At 26.3% G+C, this 14498-nt stretch overlaps 3 protein-coding genes across 3 annotated transcripts in view; 1 reads left to right on the top strand and 2 right to left on the bottom strand.

The window, feature by feature from the left end:
• Nucleotides 1-2454, bottom strand: part of LOC127279900 (uncharacterized) — a 37020-nt gene extending 34566 nt beyond the window's left edge. The window contains exons 1-3 of the mRNA XM_051302559.1: nt 2372-2454; nt 1581-1687; nt 75-1414 (exon numbers count right to left, since the gene is read on the bottom strand). Of these exons, the coding sequence (XP_051158516.1) occupies nt 419-1243 (825 nt within the window). The 5' untranslated portion in view covers nt 1244-1414; nt 1581-1687; nt 2372-2454 and the 3' untranslated portion in view covers nt 75-418. The remainder of the gene's footprint in view (nt 1-74; nt 1415-1580; nt 1688-2371) is intronic.
• A 1693-nt stretch (nt 2455-4147) lies between these two features.
• Nucleotides 4148-6709, top strand: LOC127279908 (uncharacterized). The gene is made up of 4 exons (XM_051302567.1): nt 4148-4421; nt 4865-5030; nt 5338-5423; nt 6443-6709. Exons 1-4 carry the CDS (start codon nt 4253-4255, stop codon nt 6514-6516), a joined length of 495 nt encoding a protein of 164 aa, XP_051158524.1. The 5' UTR covers nt 4148-4252; the 3' UTR covers nt 6517-6709.
• A 1168-nt stretch (nt 6710-7877) lies between these two features.
• LOC127279899 (uncharacterized) lies at nt 7878-11388 on the bottom strand. The gene is made up of 5 exons (XM_051302558.1): nt 11223-11388; nt 10124-10504; nt 9638-9987; nt 9228-9447; nt 7878-8269 (listed from the first exon to the last, which is right to left on the bottom strand). Exons 2-5 carry the CDS (start codon nt 10447-10449, stop codon nt 7969-7971), a joined length of 1197 nt encoding a protein of 398 aa, XP_051158515.1. The 5' UTR covers nt 10450-10504; nt 11223-11388; the 3' UTR covers nt 7878-7968.
• Between the last annotated feature and the right edge of the window lie 3110 nt (nt 11389-14498).

The following is a 14498-nucleotide window of genomic DNA, read 5'->3' as shown; positions in this document are numbered from 1 at the left end:
CGAACAATCTTTCTATGAAGAAGTAAGTATTGCAACATAAAGTAAAAAATACTCATTTAATAACGACATAGGACCTCTCAAATTGGACTAGCTTTTAAAAGCTTTTTAAATTTAATAATATAATTTTTCTATTTTTAAAACAAACTTTGTCAAAAGCTAATAACCATCATTTTTTCTTATGTTTTTCATAAAAACATGGCATAGAAATAATGATATCGATTTGAGAGGTCATATTTTATTAAAATTTATAGAAAAAAGGACGATTTAACTTACATCGTCAAACGAAAAAAATGAAACAATAAATCTAGTCGAAGCATTGTGCTTTTGTCAACCATTAACCAATAAATTATCGAACATATAATATGTTAAAAATAATGACCACTAGATCGATCTGAGAGGTCATTGTTTTGTTTATTGATTAAGAAGTTGAAAAATTTTCCATTATGTCCAATGCCGGAGAGAGCATTTCCGCCTGCTCTTGGCTCGAAAGACGCCTCCAATGGTACATTAACAACTGAAACATCGGATCCGATTCTGATGGTCTCAGTTGTTTTCGCAAAACTTCTTGCTTCAGTTTAGTTGTCTCTATGACATTCACAGTTAAACTATGAAAATCATCTGCGGTTCGTGAAACATCTTCCTTAACTGATCCCAAGTTATCATTGCTGCTGCGTCTTCGTTTGTAGTTGTCGTGTGGGGGCACAATTGGCTCCTTTCCACGGGAATTTGGAATGTCCATAACACGTGGAAATGAGAATGCAGATGGTTCGGGAAATATAAGTCCTGTAGATGAGCGCATTGCTTCATCTACAAAATTTACATTTTCAGAGGAAGCAAAAGTGCTGCCCAAGTTCGAATGATTTGTATCAAATGCCGTGTTAAATTCTATTGAATTTGTATCAAATGCCGTGTTAAGTTCCATTGAATTTGTATCCCTTGATGTGTTTTCGTCAGATGAAACATCGTCGATTTGAATGATTTCGTCTTGAAAGAAGAGCACCTCATGTTTCAAAAATTCTCCTTCCGATGTTCTTTCAGCACTGAACGGTGTCTGGAATGCAGTTAAAGTTGAAGCGAGTGGTAAGTGCGCTGTACTTGAGGTTGAAGCGAGTGGTAACTGCGCTGTACTTGAGATTGAAGCGAGTGGTAACTGCTTTTCTTGAGGTTGAAGTGAACGGTGACTGGAGTGCACTTGCGTTTGGATCCAGTGACGGATTCTGGAATGCACTTGCGTTTGGAGCATGTAACGGACTCTGGAATGCGCTTGCGTTTGGATCCAGTGACGGATTCTGGAATGCACTTGCGTTTGGAGCAAGTGACGGACTCTGGAATGCGCTTGCGTTTGGATCCAGTGACGGATTCTGGAATGCACTTGCGTTTGAAGTAAGTGGATTTATGCCCTCAAGTGTAGGTACTAAAGTGAAAAAACGTGATTAAGTATTATAGTATTAGTATCAACTTTTTATTTAAAATAAAATATATGAATTAAGACTTGAATACTTTTTAAAAATTTTAATATTTGTGCAATTTACTTTTAAAAAAATTTACAAGTTTGCAAGGCAAGTTTAATAGGTACTTACTCTGATGAATTTGCTGACTTAGATGCCCAATAGGTCCACTTAACGTCAAATATGGGTTCGAAGTTCTCCCCCTACCACTTGTCTTCTTTGGCTTTGGCTTTGGATTGCTAATAAAATTAAATAATTTAAATAGTTTTAAAGAATTTCAAAATTTTTTTATAATACAATTTATACATTTAATTTCTTATGCGAGCAACAAACATCACAATGATTGCTCACGAGACTGAGACTAGTTTAGGTATAATTTAATTATTATCTAAGGTTAAATCATAAAAAAATATCTATATTATGATGAAAATCGAATCTTTTTAAAAACTTTCCTGTAATTTGATAATACGTCAATTCGATCAATCGGAAGATAGAAAACAAAACCATATTTATATCATGTAGTTTTTTATGTTTGTTTTTTACGTTCCAATAGACACAATGTACGTCTTGTCAAAAACGTAAATCCCAAAAGAAGGAGATATGTTTTGAAACTTTTAAAAATTGTGTATTTAAATAACAAATTATTTCACTAATAAATTATTTAAGTATATAATAAAATTCATTTAAAGTAAATAAATAAACAATAATATTCTGCAGCTATAATTTTTAATTTTTTAAAAGCTTTAAAGATTGAAAGTCGACGAAACTGAAAGTTATAATTATGAAATTGTAAACTGTGGCTATACTTTAATTGTGAAGTCTTGTCTCATTCGCAGCCTTATGAACATAATGAAACTTATAAAAATGAAAATAAAAATTATTTTTAATTTATATATAGTTGAAATTGTATAAAAAATAGTTACTGTTTAAAATGTCCAACCAGGAACAGCATGTGGTTATACAAATACCATCCTTTGTTTCCAGAATTATAATGATTTAAAAAATTTTTAATACTTCATACACACTGATGTTATTTGTAAATGAAATTTTTATCAGAGGTTTATTATAGAAAAAAAAAGTATGAAATTTTGAAATTAAATTCTAAAAGGACCTAATGTCTTAACACAATTTTCAAAAATTAATCAAAATTTAAATGAATAAAACAAAATAATATAAATTGTAACCAATTATAAATTTTTTGTTTACAAAAATTTTAAATGTAGTTAATTAAAAAATTAACTATTTCACATTGCAATCAAAATTTAATTTTTGTAAATTTAAGCTTATATATTTCAAAAATATAACAAAAATGTAAAAAATTGTCAATTAAGGTTAAAAATTCATAATGTAGAAAAAATAGATAACAATATGAAAAGGTATAACAATATAATGTATAATATAATAAAAAAATTCTAAAGAGATGAAAGATTAAAAAAGCAGTTAAAATTGGAGATAATTTACTGAATTAGTTATATGATAATTTACTATATGATTAGTTAAATATTTTAACAAAAAAATATACAATTTAATTTAGTTGTGCGAATTTAAAATCCATTAATAACCTTAACAGACAATATTTAAAAAAAGTATGTTTTTAAAGTGTTATTATAATTGTATGTCCTGTTATTTTTTTACAGAAAGAAATTATTAAATGTATAATTAGTAATTTATAATTAGTATGGGATACAAAATTTTTCAGTTACAATTAAAACTTTACTTACCACGAAATGGAAAATTATTATTGTTCAGATAAGTCGTCATTTGTTTCCATATATTGTCAATGTTTCCGTCTGCACAAGTTCTTTGTAATTTTACGTCGTAAACAATCGGATTACTTTTAATTAAGTCCAGAAATTGAATTTCGTACATAGTTAGTAACTGCTTCGCCATTGCAGAATTTTATTTTCATTAGCTGGAAAAAAATAAATGATAATTCTACGAAACTATTACGTTTTCCATTATATTTTTTTCCAAAAATCACAAGTTGAAATTATATACAATTAAATCCACATAAAAAATAATTATTTTTAATTCAATTTAATCAAATTTTTCAAAATTTTAATCTCTTTGTATACTGTGGAAATGAAAGAAAAACAAAGCGCAATCTCAATGTTTAAAAACGTTAATTTATATGCCAGTTTATAATTTAATAATGAAATAACTTACATATTTGAATAATAAAAATGAGCACCTCAGTCAATAAAGTACACATAGAACATTTAAATTATTTAATGTAAATATTACTTCCTAATTTTATAAACAAACAAACAAACGACAAGAATTTTAACGGCAATTCCATGTGTTATATCCACGTTATATCAAGTCTTAACCGGCAAACTAAGTTACCCAAAGTAAATAAGATACAAAGGTTTGTTTGTTCCGAGATATGTCTTCATCATTTCTGTCCTTCTCTAACGCACGTGTTACTATGGAAACACATCCACCAGAAAAGGATAAAGAAATATGACTATACCTGGCCAAAGCCAAGAGAACAAATTATGTTTCGCATTTATTCTGATTTATTTTTAACTATAACCTTGTAGTTCTTGCTTATTGCCCGGCGTTTTTATTATTATCAGAAAGTGTTCCTTATGTATTTTTAAACTTTTACATAAAAAAATCATATATATAGTTCATCAAGAAGTTACTAAAATAAAATAAATTATAATTTATACCGTAGTATATTTTTTTAAACTGACTCACAGTGATCGATATTCTATTATTATTCTATTATTATCGAATCGTGGGAGAATAATCGTATTGTTTCATTTAATTGTTTAAAAGTTGAAGAAAAAACAAATTCAATGGCGGCGGCCAGTAACCCTTACAATTTGTTATTAATTAAATTAGTTGAAAGTTTTCCGAATGTTTATGATCAATCTCTAGAACCGTACAGAGATAACGATGCACGCAACAGGTCATGGGCAATTGTAACATTCAACTACAATGGGAGAACAAAACTAAATATGAATGGTGAGTATAAACATTTAATAAAAATATTAATTATATACTAATAATAATGCTAATAATAATAATAATAATAATAATAATAATAATAATAATAATAATAATAATAATAATAATAACAATAATAATAAATGAAAATAAAATAATAATAATACATGAAAATAAATCGTACGTTTTTAACCCGTACTTATACCTACAATAAGAATAAGTTTCTGAAATTTTGAGACTACAAAAATGTTTTTGTTAAATCCATTAACAATTTAATTTTTTTATCAATTTTGAATCGAAAAATCTCGTTTTATGTTAAAACAATGCAAATTATTTATGAAATGTTATAATTACTTCTTGTCAACATTTTTTCGCACACAATTATATACGCAAGTAAAATTGTTTTATTTAAAAAAATATTAAATATACGTTTTATCATCTTTATGATTTTTATTTTGCAGTTTCTCAAGTAATTGCACAATGGAAAAAGTTGGAATCAGATTACAGAAATTACAGAGCGGAATTGAAAAAATACATTCCTTCAGGTTCTGGCCAACAATCAGAGCCAACTCCATGTCCGTATTATGCAGAAATGGGATTCCTAGAGAACAAAGTAGATTATAGAAGGTGAATTAGAAAATATAATTTCTTAACAAGAGATATAATTATTATACAAAATTTTTTTTATTTTATTAGTATATTATAATTAGTATAATTTTTTAATCACTTTTTTATCAGTATAAAATTTATAAAATAATTTTTAAAAAAATTGCAGCTAAAAATATCTTTCTAAAACAATTGATTATTAAAGAGATGTAAAAGAATATTTATTTATTTCTTTATTTACATTTATTCATTAATTTAATATTTTATGTCATGCTTTATGTTTTAATTACATTTTTTTAATGCAATGTATGTTTTTTTGGTTTCGTAGTACGACTACAACCCATCCATATGGTAAGGAAATTGAAATTATGGGACGATATCATGAAGAATTACCTATTCCTCAAAGAAATGAAGGTAAGTTGAATGGAAATTTCTTTGAAACATATATATGGTCAAATAATTGAAAATTTTTTAGAAATGTTTGTTGTTATATTTCAAAAAAATATAATTTTATTTTATTCAAAAATTGACAAATTTATGTTTTTATTGAGTTTATTCAATATGATATTATTAAGTTTTATTTTATTCAAAATTATTATTAAATAATAATATACGGTTCAGTAAGTATAATGCATTATACTTCCTGAACCGTATACTATTATTTAATGTCGTAACTATGTCGTAACCATGAATTATTTATTTCATATTTTAACAGTTTTTCTTCAAACGTTGTTCTTAACTAAATTCTAACGCGCTATAAAATTTGTAATATGGAGCGCCATATGAGCGGTATTTTTTCACCCTATAATGATTTACTATTTGCATATTAAAAAAAATACTTAAAACATTGGAGTTTTTTACTATAATTGTTCTATAATTAACTAGTAATGTAATTTATTGTTGTTAAGAATCTGTAGTTTCTTTATAATTTTGTAATTTATCGGCCCAACATATATAGTCATGAATTATACAACCATTGTCTCAATAATTGTTTCAAGAAATTATTATTGTCCAAATAACTTTTTACTTAATAAACTTAAAAAGATGCAATTTCTTCCCTATTTAATTTGATTTTTTTAATTTTGGTAAATTGTAAAATTATAAAAAATTTGCATTTTTCTGGGTACACTAAGTCGAAATTTATTGAATGACAATAATAATTTGTTTAAACAATGATTGAAATACTGTTTATTCAGATTGAATATGTATATGTTATTATATAATTAGCTTGATAATAAATAAATAAATAAATAAATCCACATTACTTTAAATCATTTAACCCCATATTATTGATAAGCTATAGTGTCACGTTTTATCTCTATTGCTCTATGATAATTTTGTATATATAATTGTAATAGTATAGATTCTTATTCATTTATCAGTTTCTAGTTTATTTTTGTAAGAGAATAATCTTAATTACCTCTGTAATTTAGGTAATATATTCCGACACATTCAAGACGAGGAAACAAGTAATAGAGGTGCAAATAAAGAAAATATTCCTTCCTGAAAATATTTCCTCTTCCAAATAAGAAGAGACAATGTGTCTCCAATGTAACAGATCTGGTTAATTCACAGATAAGTAAAAGAATGTAAAATTTGTTACATTTTTCTTATTTATCACTTTTTTCTTTTTTACCATTTTGCTTAATTTCTTTTTGGGATTAAGGCATTTTCGTTATTGCTTCTAAAAATCTAAGGAAGCTTATTCCCTTAACATAACCGGAAATTGGAAATTACTTTTTAAAATAATTAAAAATATATTTAACATTCTTTTCAGTAAAAATTTACATATACAAATTGTATTTTTTATTTAATTTCTAAAAGCAAAAGATCATTTTACTTTTTAAAAGATTCTCTTTATGATTTATTTCATTGAGTTTGTATTGAAAATATTAATTATTAAAAATGAATAAGTAAGCAAATTTTATTTTTTAATAACTTTTTAAAAATATTTCAAGTAAAGTGTACATATACATAAATGTAGAGAATCTGTCACGAAGTAAAATGAGTTTTTCCTTTTGAAAATTCCTGTAAAATAATATTCATTCATATGACTATTATTAGCACTATATAATGAAACTAATTATCCGCATTTATAAACATTAATTAAATGTTCATAAATATCAACGAATCGTAACTTTTAAAATGTTTTTAAAAATATTGTTCAATTAAATCTTTCAAAAGTGAGCAAAATAAATTTTAAATGCATTTTAAGTTCTTTCAAAAACTATTTACATATTTGAAGTTAAGTCAAGAGGCCTCTCTGAAAGAATACATTACGACCTTTTACTTTTATATCATTTCATCTGCGTCTATTTTTTTATTTTAAACATTTAAAAATGGTAATGGTGATATTAAAACGAATAAATTACGTTAAAGATAAATTAAAAAATTTATATAATTAAAGTCCAATTAGAGAGGTAAAATACTGTTAATAAATTATTATTTAACTTTAAAGTTATTGGCTCTGAAACAAAAAATAAATGCTTGAATCGCATACTAAAAAAATCTTACAAAAAATTGAAATTCTAAATTCTTTTTTATTTACAAAAACACTGATTTTGATATTAAAGGAATTATAAAAATGAAACTTAATTCCGATCGGTCTATTACTGCATTTTGTCTTCTTGTAAACCATTATTACTGTTATTATATTAGTGCTATAATATCATGTAATGAAATTAATTTTTTTGTAACAAAAGTTTCAAAAACAGTGTTACAAAATTTTATTTGGTTTATGAAATAATAGTTCAATAAATGTCAATAAGAATATGCTTCTCGTATGTGAAAACTTTAAGTATTTAGAAATGTACTTATTCTAAATTTATAATATTGAATATTACATTTGTATGCAAAAGGAAATAAAAATTATTTTGAATCATAGTTTTTTTATGAAAGTTATTTATTGAAAACATTAAGCATGAAAATGATTTGTACTCTTATAATAATTTAACTCTTATTAAATAATTTGTCCCTCTTCGGAGAGAAAGTACGCAGTCATTATTTCGCTTAAGTCTGTTTCTTCTGCAGGCAATATATCTCGGAAAGAAGGTAAATTGCGCCAGGGTCTTGCTATTCTTTGAGGTGCCTCCTTCGGAATGTTTACCTTTTCGTCGATAATGAAATTGTGAAGACACAATATTGCTTTGACAATGTTTTCCGTAGTATCTATCTCACAATCTAGGCAATGTTGTAAAACTTCAAAAGTTGAGTCGAGCTTTCCAAAAGCACATTCTATAGTGTTTCGAGCTCGTGACAACCTGAAATTTCATGAAGCAAAATGTAATTATTTTCTGAAAGTTCCCAAATAATTAATTATAAATAAAAAAAAGGCACAGGGTTGCCACGTTTTTTCGCCAAGAAAATTCCCAGATTTTTCAAAGTTTTTAAGACCAAAAAATATTTTCTGTTACATATTATTATGATCCATGAATAAAAAAATTTTTTGTCAATAATCCATTAATAATATAAAGAAATTAAGGAACTCGTAAAAAAACTCTTATAATTATTGAAATTAAGGATGTTCAACCCTCAATCTAAAAAGTATTTTTTTAGATAACTAAGAAAATATTTAATATTAATTTATACGAATTTCGACAGATCTAGTTGCACAATTTTCAGGAAAAAAACTTAAAATAAAATCTGCTATTAATTAATAATTAAGTAATATTTTGTGTTTTTTCTTAAAAAAATTTTATTCAATTTTTTAACCAATAACTCATTTTACTCTTCAAAAGATTCTCTAGAATTCTGCTCGTTGAATTTTGTTAAAAAAATTTTGTTCCAAAGTTATTAAATAAATAAAATTTGTTTATTAAATAATTTTCAAACAAAATTTTTATAAACGAAATTCAACGAGCAGAATTGTAGAGAATCTTTTTAAGAGTAAAATGAGTTATTGGTTATAAAAATTAAATAAAAATTAAAATTATTCACTAGTTTTTAAGAAAAAACACAAAATGTTACATATTTATTAATTAACTACAAATTTTATCTCAAAATATTTTTTTCTGAATATTGTACAACTTGATCTTTCGAAATTGGAATAAATCAATATTAAATATTTTTTTAGTTATATCTAAAGAACTAATTTTTATATTGAGATTATGTTAAGGGGTTGAACATCCTTAATTAAAATTTTAAGGTTTTCCAGCATTCAGATGTTAATTCATGTTAATTCGTAAACACCATAGTTTAAATGTAAGTTTGAAAATTTACCTGTAATTGAAATTTCTCTGATTTTCAGTGAGAGCATACTGTCGTGCAAAAGGTTTCAGTATATATGGTCTGATAGGAAAAATTTCATCGCCCACAAAAAAATATGGTAACCGTAAGTTTGTCCGAGGCAATATATTTTCTTCCGGAATCCCTGCTTGTTGTATTTCCAAAGCTTGGTATAATGTTGAGTTCCTAAACGCTAATAAGTCACTGAAGGAGCCTAAAAATTTTTTTAAAAATATTTAGTATAAAATATAAAATAAAACAATTTCATCAAAAGTATATCTCTTTTAAAAATTTTCATTTTTTTCAAAAGAGAGTTTTATATAAAACCGTAATTACAATCAGGTTTATTCTATTTATTTTTTAATTTGATAATAATAATAATAATTTACTTTAAAATGGCTTACCATACTGTCCTAGATCAATCCACGTAAACCTGTAATACGAATCACAAATGGCGAGTAACTTGATACTGTAGTATTTCTTGTAGCAAAAAAAACGAGTTCCTGATCTTGGCGGCCTTCTAATTCGTACTTCCATCCCATCTATAGCCCCTAAACAATTTGGAAAATTCCACTTCACACGAAATCCCTCTGCGACACCTCTCCATTCTGCAGGTGTTTTCCAGCGTAAATAGATAGGCGAGAGAAGTTCCCAAATCAAAGGACACACTTCTGATATAATTGCATACGTAGTACTGAGACCCACACGAAAGAAATTAGCCAAAGTGCACTTGCTGTCACCATGAGCCAAAAAACTATAAAAAAGTTAAATGTATACAAATAAACACTTTGGTTTAAACATTGCTTAAAACTTAAAAATTTATTTTGTTTCAAGTGCTACGAATATATAGGTATTACAATTGTATAATTTACTAAATAAATTTTACTTACTTTAATGTTATTGCCAATCTTAATTCAGATGGTAACGGACGCCTGCGACTTGTTTTTACAAGCCTAGGTCCAACAATATTATGCAATTTTTGGAAGGCTTCCACTGTGAGTTTACACATCTGCTTAAACTTCTCTTGGTCGCAGTTTGCAAAATATAGAAATAATCGCTCATATGCCCCAAAAGTATCTCGCATGACATTACTTATATGAGGCCTCACATGCCAACGCCGATTAGATCTATTTTGCATTTGATGAAGTTCCAGACAGTAAACTAACAATTTCAGCCATTGCAAGTATAAAAGAGCAATATAATAATGCATCAACATTTTTCCTCCAAAATTGAAAGAATCGATAATCTGTTAAAATTGTGTTAATTTACGCCTGTAAAAAAAGAATTATTATATATGAGAAATTCCACGTCAAATTGACATATCATCAAAATTGACATTTTTAAATTGGCTAAAATTTTTTTACCTTTTCATACTCCATGAAAAAGAGGTATATGATTTTTTTCAAATTTTTTATGCAGCCTTTTAAGAAATATGAATGTTTCAAAATTTACAATTTTTAAGAAAAATATTTTTTTCATTGCTCATAACTTGTAATTTATTTGTTAAAATCTTATTTTCAAAATTGTTTGTATCCTTCGTTTTTTTTAAAATAATTTTTAAACAAAACTATTTCCTTTTACGCAAATTTTAAGCCTTATCCCGTCGTGGGTAAATGATTTTTACTATTTTTTCAGGATTTTTTTAAATTATCGAAATTGAAATTTAATTTATTAATTTATATATTATTGCTATAAATCAAGATTAATTACTTAATTTTGTGAACAAAAATATTTTTGTTCAAAATTTGTAATTTTGTTCTCACAAATTGTAGGTTATGTTTGCAATTTTTAAAGTGACGATACAAAAAAACTATCGACTTTTAATACAAAACATTTAAAATCAACATCCTTTAAAATTACAATGTTTAACAATTTCAAAAAGAGAAATTGTTTTTCACATTATTAACTACACATACCACTGATCTCTATAGAGATCAGTGACACAATCATATACTTATGTATAAATATATAGACATGATATAATTTTACCTTTATACTATGTAAAAAGATGTTTTCAATTTTCAGCAATTAATTTATGCACTATATGCACTATTTTTCTATTCATTAAAACTTTGCGACAAAAACATTTCTTCTACACTATAAACAATTGAAATAAATTAGGAAACTATTAAAAAATAGGAATGAGTGGACCAAAACAGGTGCGCGCGCAGAAAGCAAGCGCAAATGCAAGAGCAAAATGCTCGGCAAGACAAATTGCACGTATTCTGGAAGCGCCCTCAAGTCGCGCGTCTTTTCGCGAGACTTGCTCTATCTTCAAGATTCTCTCACATCCCTGCTTAACCATTCCTAATTAACCTAATTAATAACTAATCTTACTTAATAAGTGTGATATATGATAATAATATTATTATATTAAAATATAGTTTACTAATATAATATGTTATAAATACAGATATGTATGTGTAACATATTACATATTTACTATAAGTTAACAATATAATATTATCCGTATTAAACACACACACATATGAGGCAAAATTCCTGAAATGTCCGAACAAAAAATTGAAAGTTCTCGAATTTAATTCATACTTTTCTAAAGTGTTGTTATTGTTGGTGAAAGTCTAAAAATCAATTATTATTGAATTTAATAAAATAGTTTTTGAATTACAACGTTTTTAATTTTTGACTTTTGAAAAAAAAAATTTTTTTCAATGTACAATATTTATAAGTAGAATGCATAAAAGTTAACATATATATAATGATTTTTAAAGGTTTTTTGACGAGCTACACGCTGTTAATAAAATTTTTTTTTTTTAAATAACATTTGACCTTGAAATTCAAGGTCAAATTGTTAATTTACGTTTATCTCAAAATCGGATTTTTTTAAATTATTTTTAACTATCTCAATGAAAAGCTTGACTAATTTCCTACAAAACATGTAATTTTCAGAGTGGGATCTTTTAAAGTTTTTGAGATATTAATTAATTAATTAATTAATGTTTATAACAAATGAAATATTTTACAAACGAATAAAGTTACCGTAATTCTGAAGTTAGTAATTGAAAGTTAACGTAATTCCGCATCCAACGAGCCCTATATGAAGTATTTTGGATAAGTAGATTGTTAATAAACAATTAGTTAACATTGCAATTGTTTATTAACAATATACTTATCTAAAATACTTCATATAGGGCTCGTTGGATGCGGAATTAGCTTAACTTTCAATTGGTTAATTTAGATTTACGATAACTTTATTTGTTTGTAAGATATTTTATTTTTTACTAACAACAAGCATCCAAAAGCCCTATATGAAGTATTTTTGTTCAATTTTAGTTAAATAACAATAAAAAATAAAATATCTCACAAACAAATAAAGTTATCGTAAATCTAAATTAACCAATTGAAAGTTAAGCTAATTCCGCATCCAACGAGCCCTATATGAAGTATTTTAGATAAGTATATTGTTAATAAACAATTGCAATGTTAACTAATTGTTTATTAACAATCTACTTATCCAAAATACTTCATATAGGGCTCGTTGGATGCGGAATTACGTTAACTTTCAATTACTAACTTCAGAATTACGGTAACTTTATTCGTTTGTAAAATATTTCATTTGTTATAAACATTAATTAATTAATTAATTAATATCTCAAAAACTTTAAAAGATCCCACTCTGAAAATTACATGTTTTGTAGGAAATTAGTCAAGCTTTTCATTGAGATAGTTAAAAATAATTTTAAAAAATCCGATTTTGAGATAAACGTAAATTAACAATTTGACCTTGAATTTCAAGGTCAAATGTTATTTAAAAAAAAAAATTTTATTAACAGCGTGTAGCTCGTCAAAAAACCTTTAAAAATCATTATATATATGTTAACTTTTATGCATTCTACTTATAAATATTGTACATTGAAAAAAATTTTTTTTTTCAAAAGTCAAAAATTAAAAACGTTGTAATTCAAAAACTATTTTATTAAATTCAATAATAATTGATTTTTAGACTTTCACCAACAATAACAACACTTTAGAAAAGTATGGATTAAATTCGAGAACTTTCAATTTTTTGTTCGGACATTTCAGGAATTTTGCCTCATATATATATATATATATATATATATATATATGGGACGTTCTTTGTCAACCGGACCACCCCATCTCTCCATAATTGGTTTAATTTAAAAAAATTTTATCATATTGGAAAAATTAGCTTGGAATGTCTACTTTTTAATCCCGTTGGGCGCTTTTTGAAATTCAAAATGGCGACTTAAATATGGCGCCTAAACGACATAAAAAACACAAAAAATCCACTAATATGATCTATATTATTGTTTAAAGCTTCACATATGACGATAAAAATAACCACAACATAGTTTACTTACAAACTGATAACGTATCTCCATTCAAAATTCAAAAATTCAAAATGGCGGATTAAATATGGCTAGACTCGTGAAAATTACTACTTGGAGGTTTTCGAGGTCGCTGATTACGAATCCGGTGTTAGTTTTCAAAAATTCAAAATGGCGGATCCAATATGGCGGACAAAAATTGAAAAATTGTTTAGATTCGACTGAAACTTGTTACTCGGGGGTTTTTGGGGTCGCTGATTACGAATCCGTTGTTAGTTTTCAAAAATTCAAAATGGCAGATTCAATATGGCGGAAAAATTGAAAAATCGTGTAGATTCGATTGAAACTTGTTACACGGGGGTTTTTGGGGTCGCTGATGACGAATCCGGTGTTAGTTTTCAAAAATTCAAAATGGCGGATCCAATATGGCGGACAAAAAATTGAAAAATCGTGTAGATTCGATTGAAACTTGTTACACGGGGGTTTTTAGGGTCGCTGATTACGAATCCGGTATTCGTTTCCAAAAATTCAAAATGGCGGATCCAATATGATGGACAAAAATTAAAAAATCGTTTAGATTCGCCTGAAACTTGTTACTCGGGGGTTTTTGGGGTCGCTGATTACAAATCCGTTATTAGATTTTAAAAATTCAAAATGGCAGACTTAAAATAGTAGCCCAAAATTTAAATAATTAAGTTAAACCCGTAAAATTGTTTACTGGGGGGTTTTCGGGGCCACTGATTACGAATCTGCGGTTACTTTTTAAAAATTCTAAATGGCTGACCAAAAATCCAAGAAATTGAGCTAAACTCGTTAAAATGTCTACCTAAGGGTTTTTCAGGACAATCTTTACGAATTCATCGTTACTTTTTAAAAAATCAAAATGGTGAATATAAAATGGTGGACCAAAATATAAAAAATTGATCTAACTTTTTTATATTGAACGTAAAAAGGT

The sequence above is a fragment of the Leptopilina boulardi genome, unplaced genomic scaffold (assembly GCF_019393585.1).
Source record: "Leptopilina boulardi isolate dan_hultmark-lab unplaced genomic scaffold, ZJU_Lbou_2.1 LbouV2_224, whole genome shotgun sequence".
In the NCBI taxonomy this organism is placed as follows: Eukaryota; Metazoa; Arthropoda; class Insecta; order Hymenoptera; family Figitidae; genus Leptopilina; species Leptopilina boulardi.
Note: the sequence above shows the minus strand (reverse complement) of the source record. Positions and strands in the feature narration are given on the sequence as shown.

Bases quoted from the DNA above. Each gene is read 5' to 3' on its own strand.
- LOC127279908 (XM_051302567.1), top strand. From the start codon at position 4,253: ATGGCGGCGGCCAGTAACCCTTACAATTTGTTATTAATTAAATTAGTT. The intron at 5,031-5,337 runs GTGAATTAGAAA...TTGGTTTCGTAG, and splicing joins AACAAAGTAGATTATAGAAG to TACGACTACAACCCATCCAT. The intron at 5,424-6,442 runs GTAAGTTGAATG...TCTGTAATTTAG, and splicing joins TATTCCTCAAAGAAATGAAG to GTAATATATTCCGACACATT.
- LOC127279899 (XM_051302558.1), bottom strand. From the start codon at position 10,449: ATGTTGATGCATTATTATATTGCTCTTTTATACTTGCAATGGCTGAAA. The intron at 9,988-10,123 runs GTAAGTAAAATT...ACTTTTTTATAG, and splicing joins AGATTGGCAATAACATTAAA to TTTTTTGGCTCATGGTGACA. The intron at 9,448-9,637 runs GTAAGCCATTTT...AAAAATTTTTAG, and splicing joins GATTGATCTAGGACAGTATG to GCTCCTTCAGTGACTTATTA.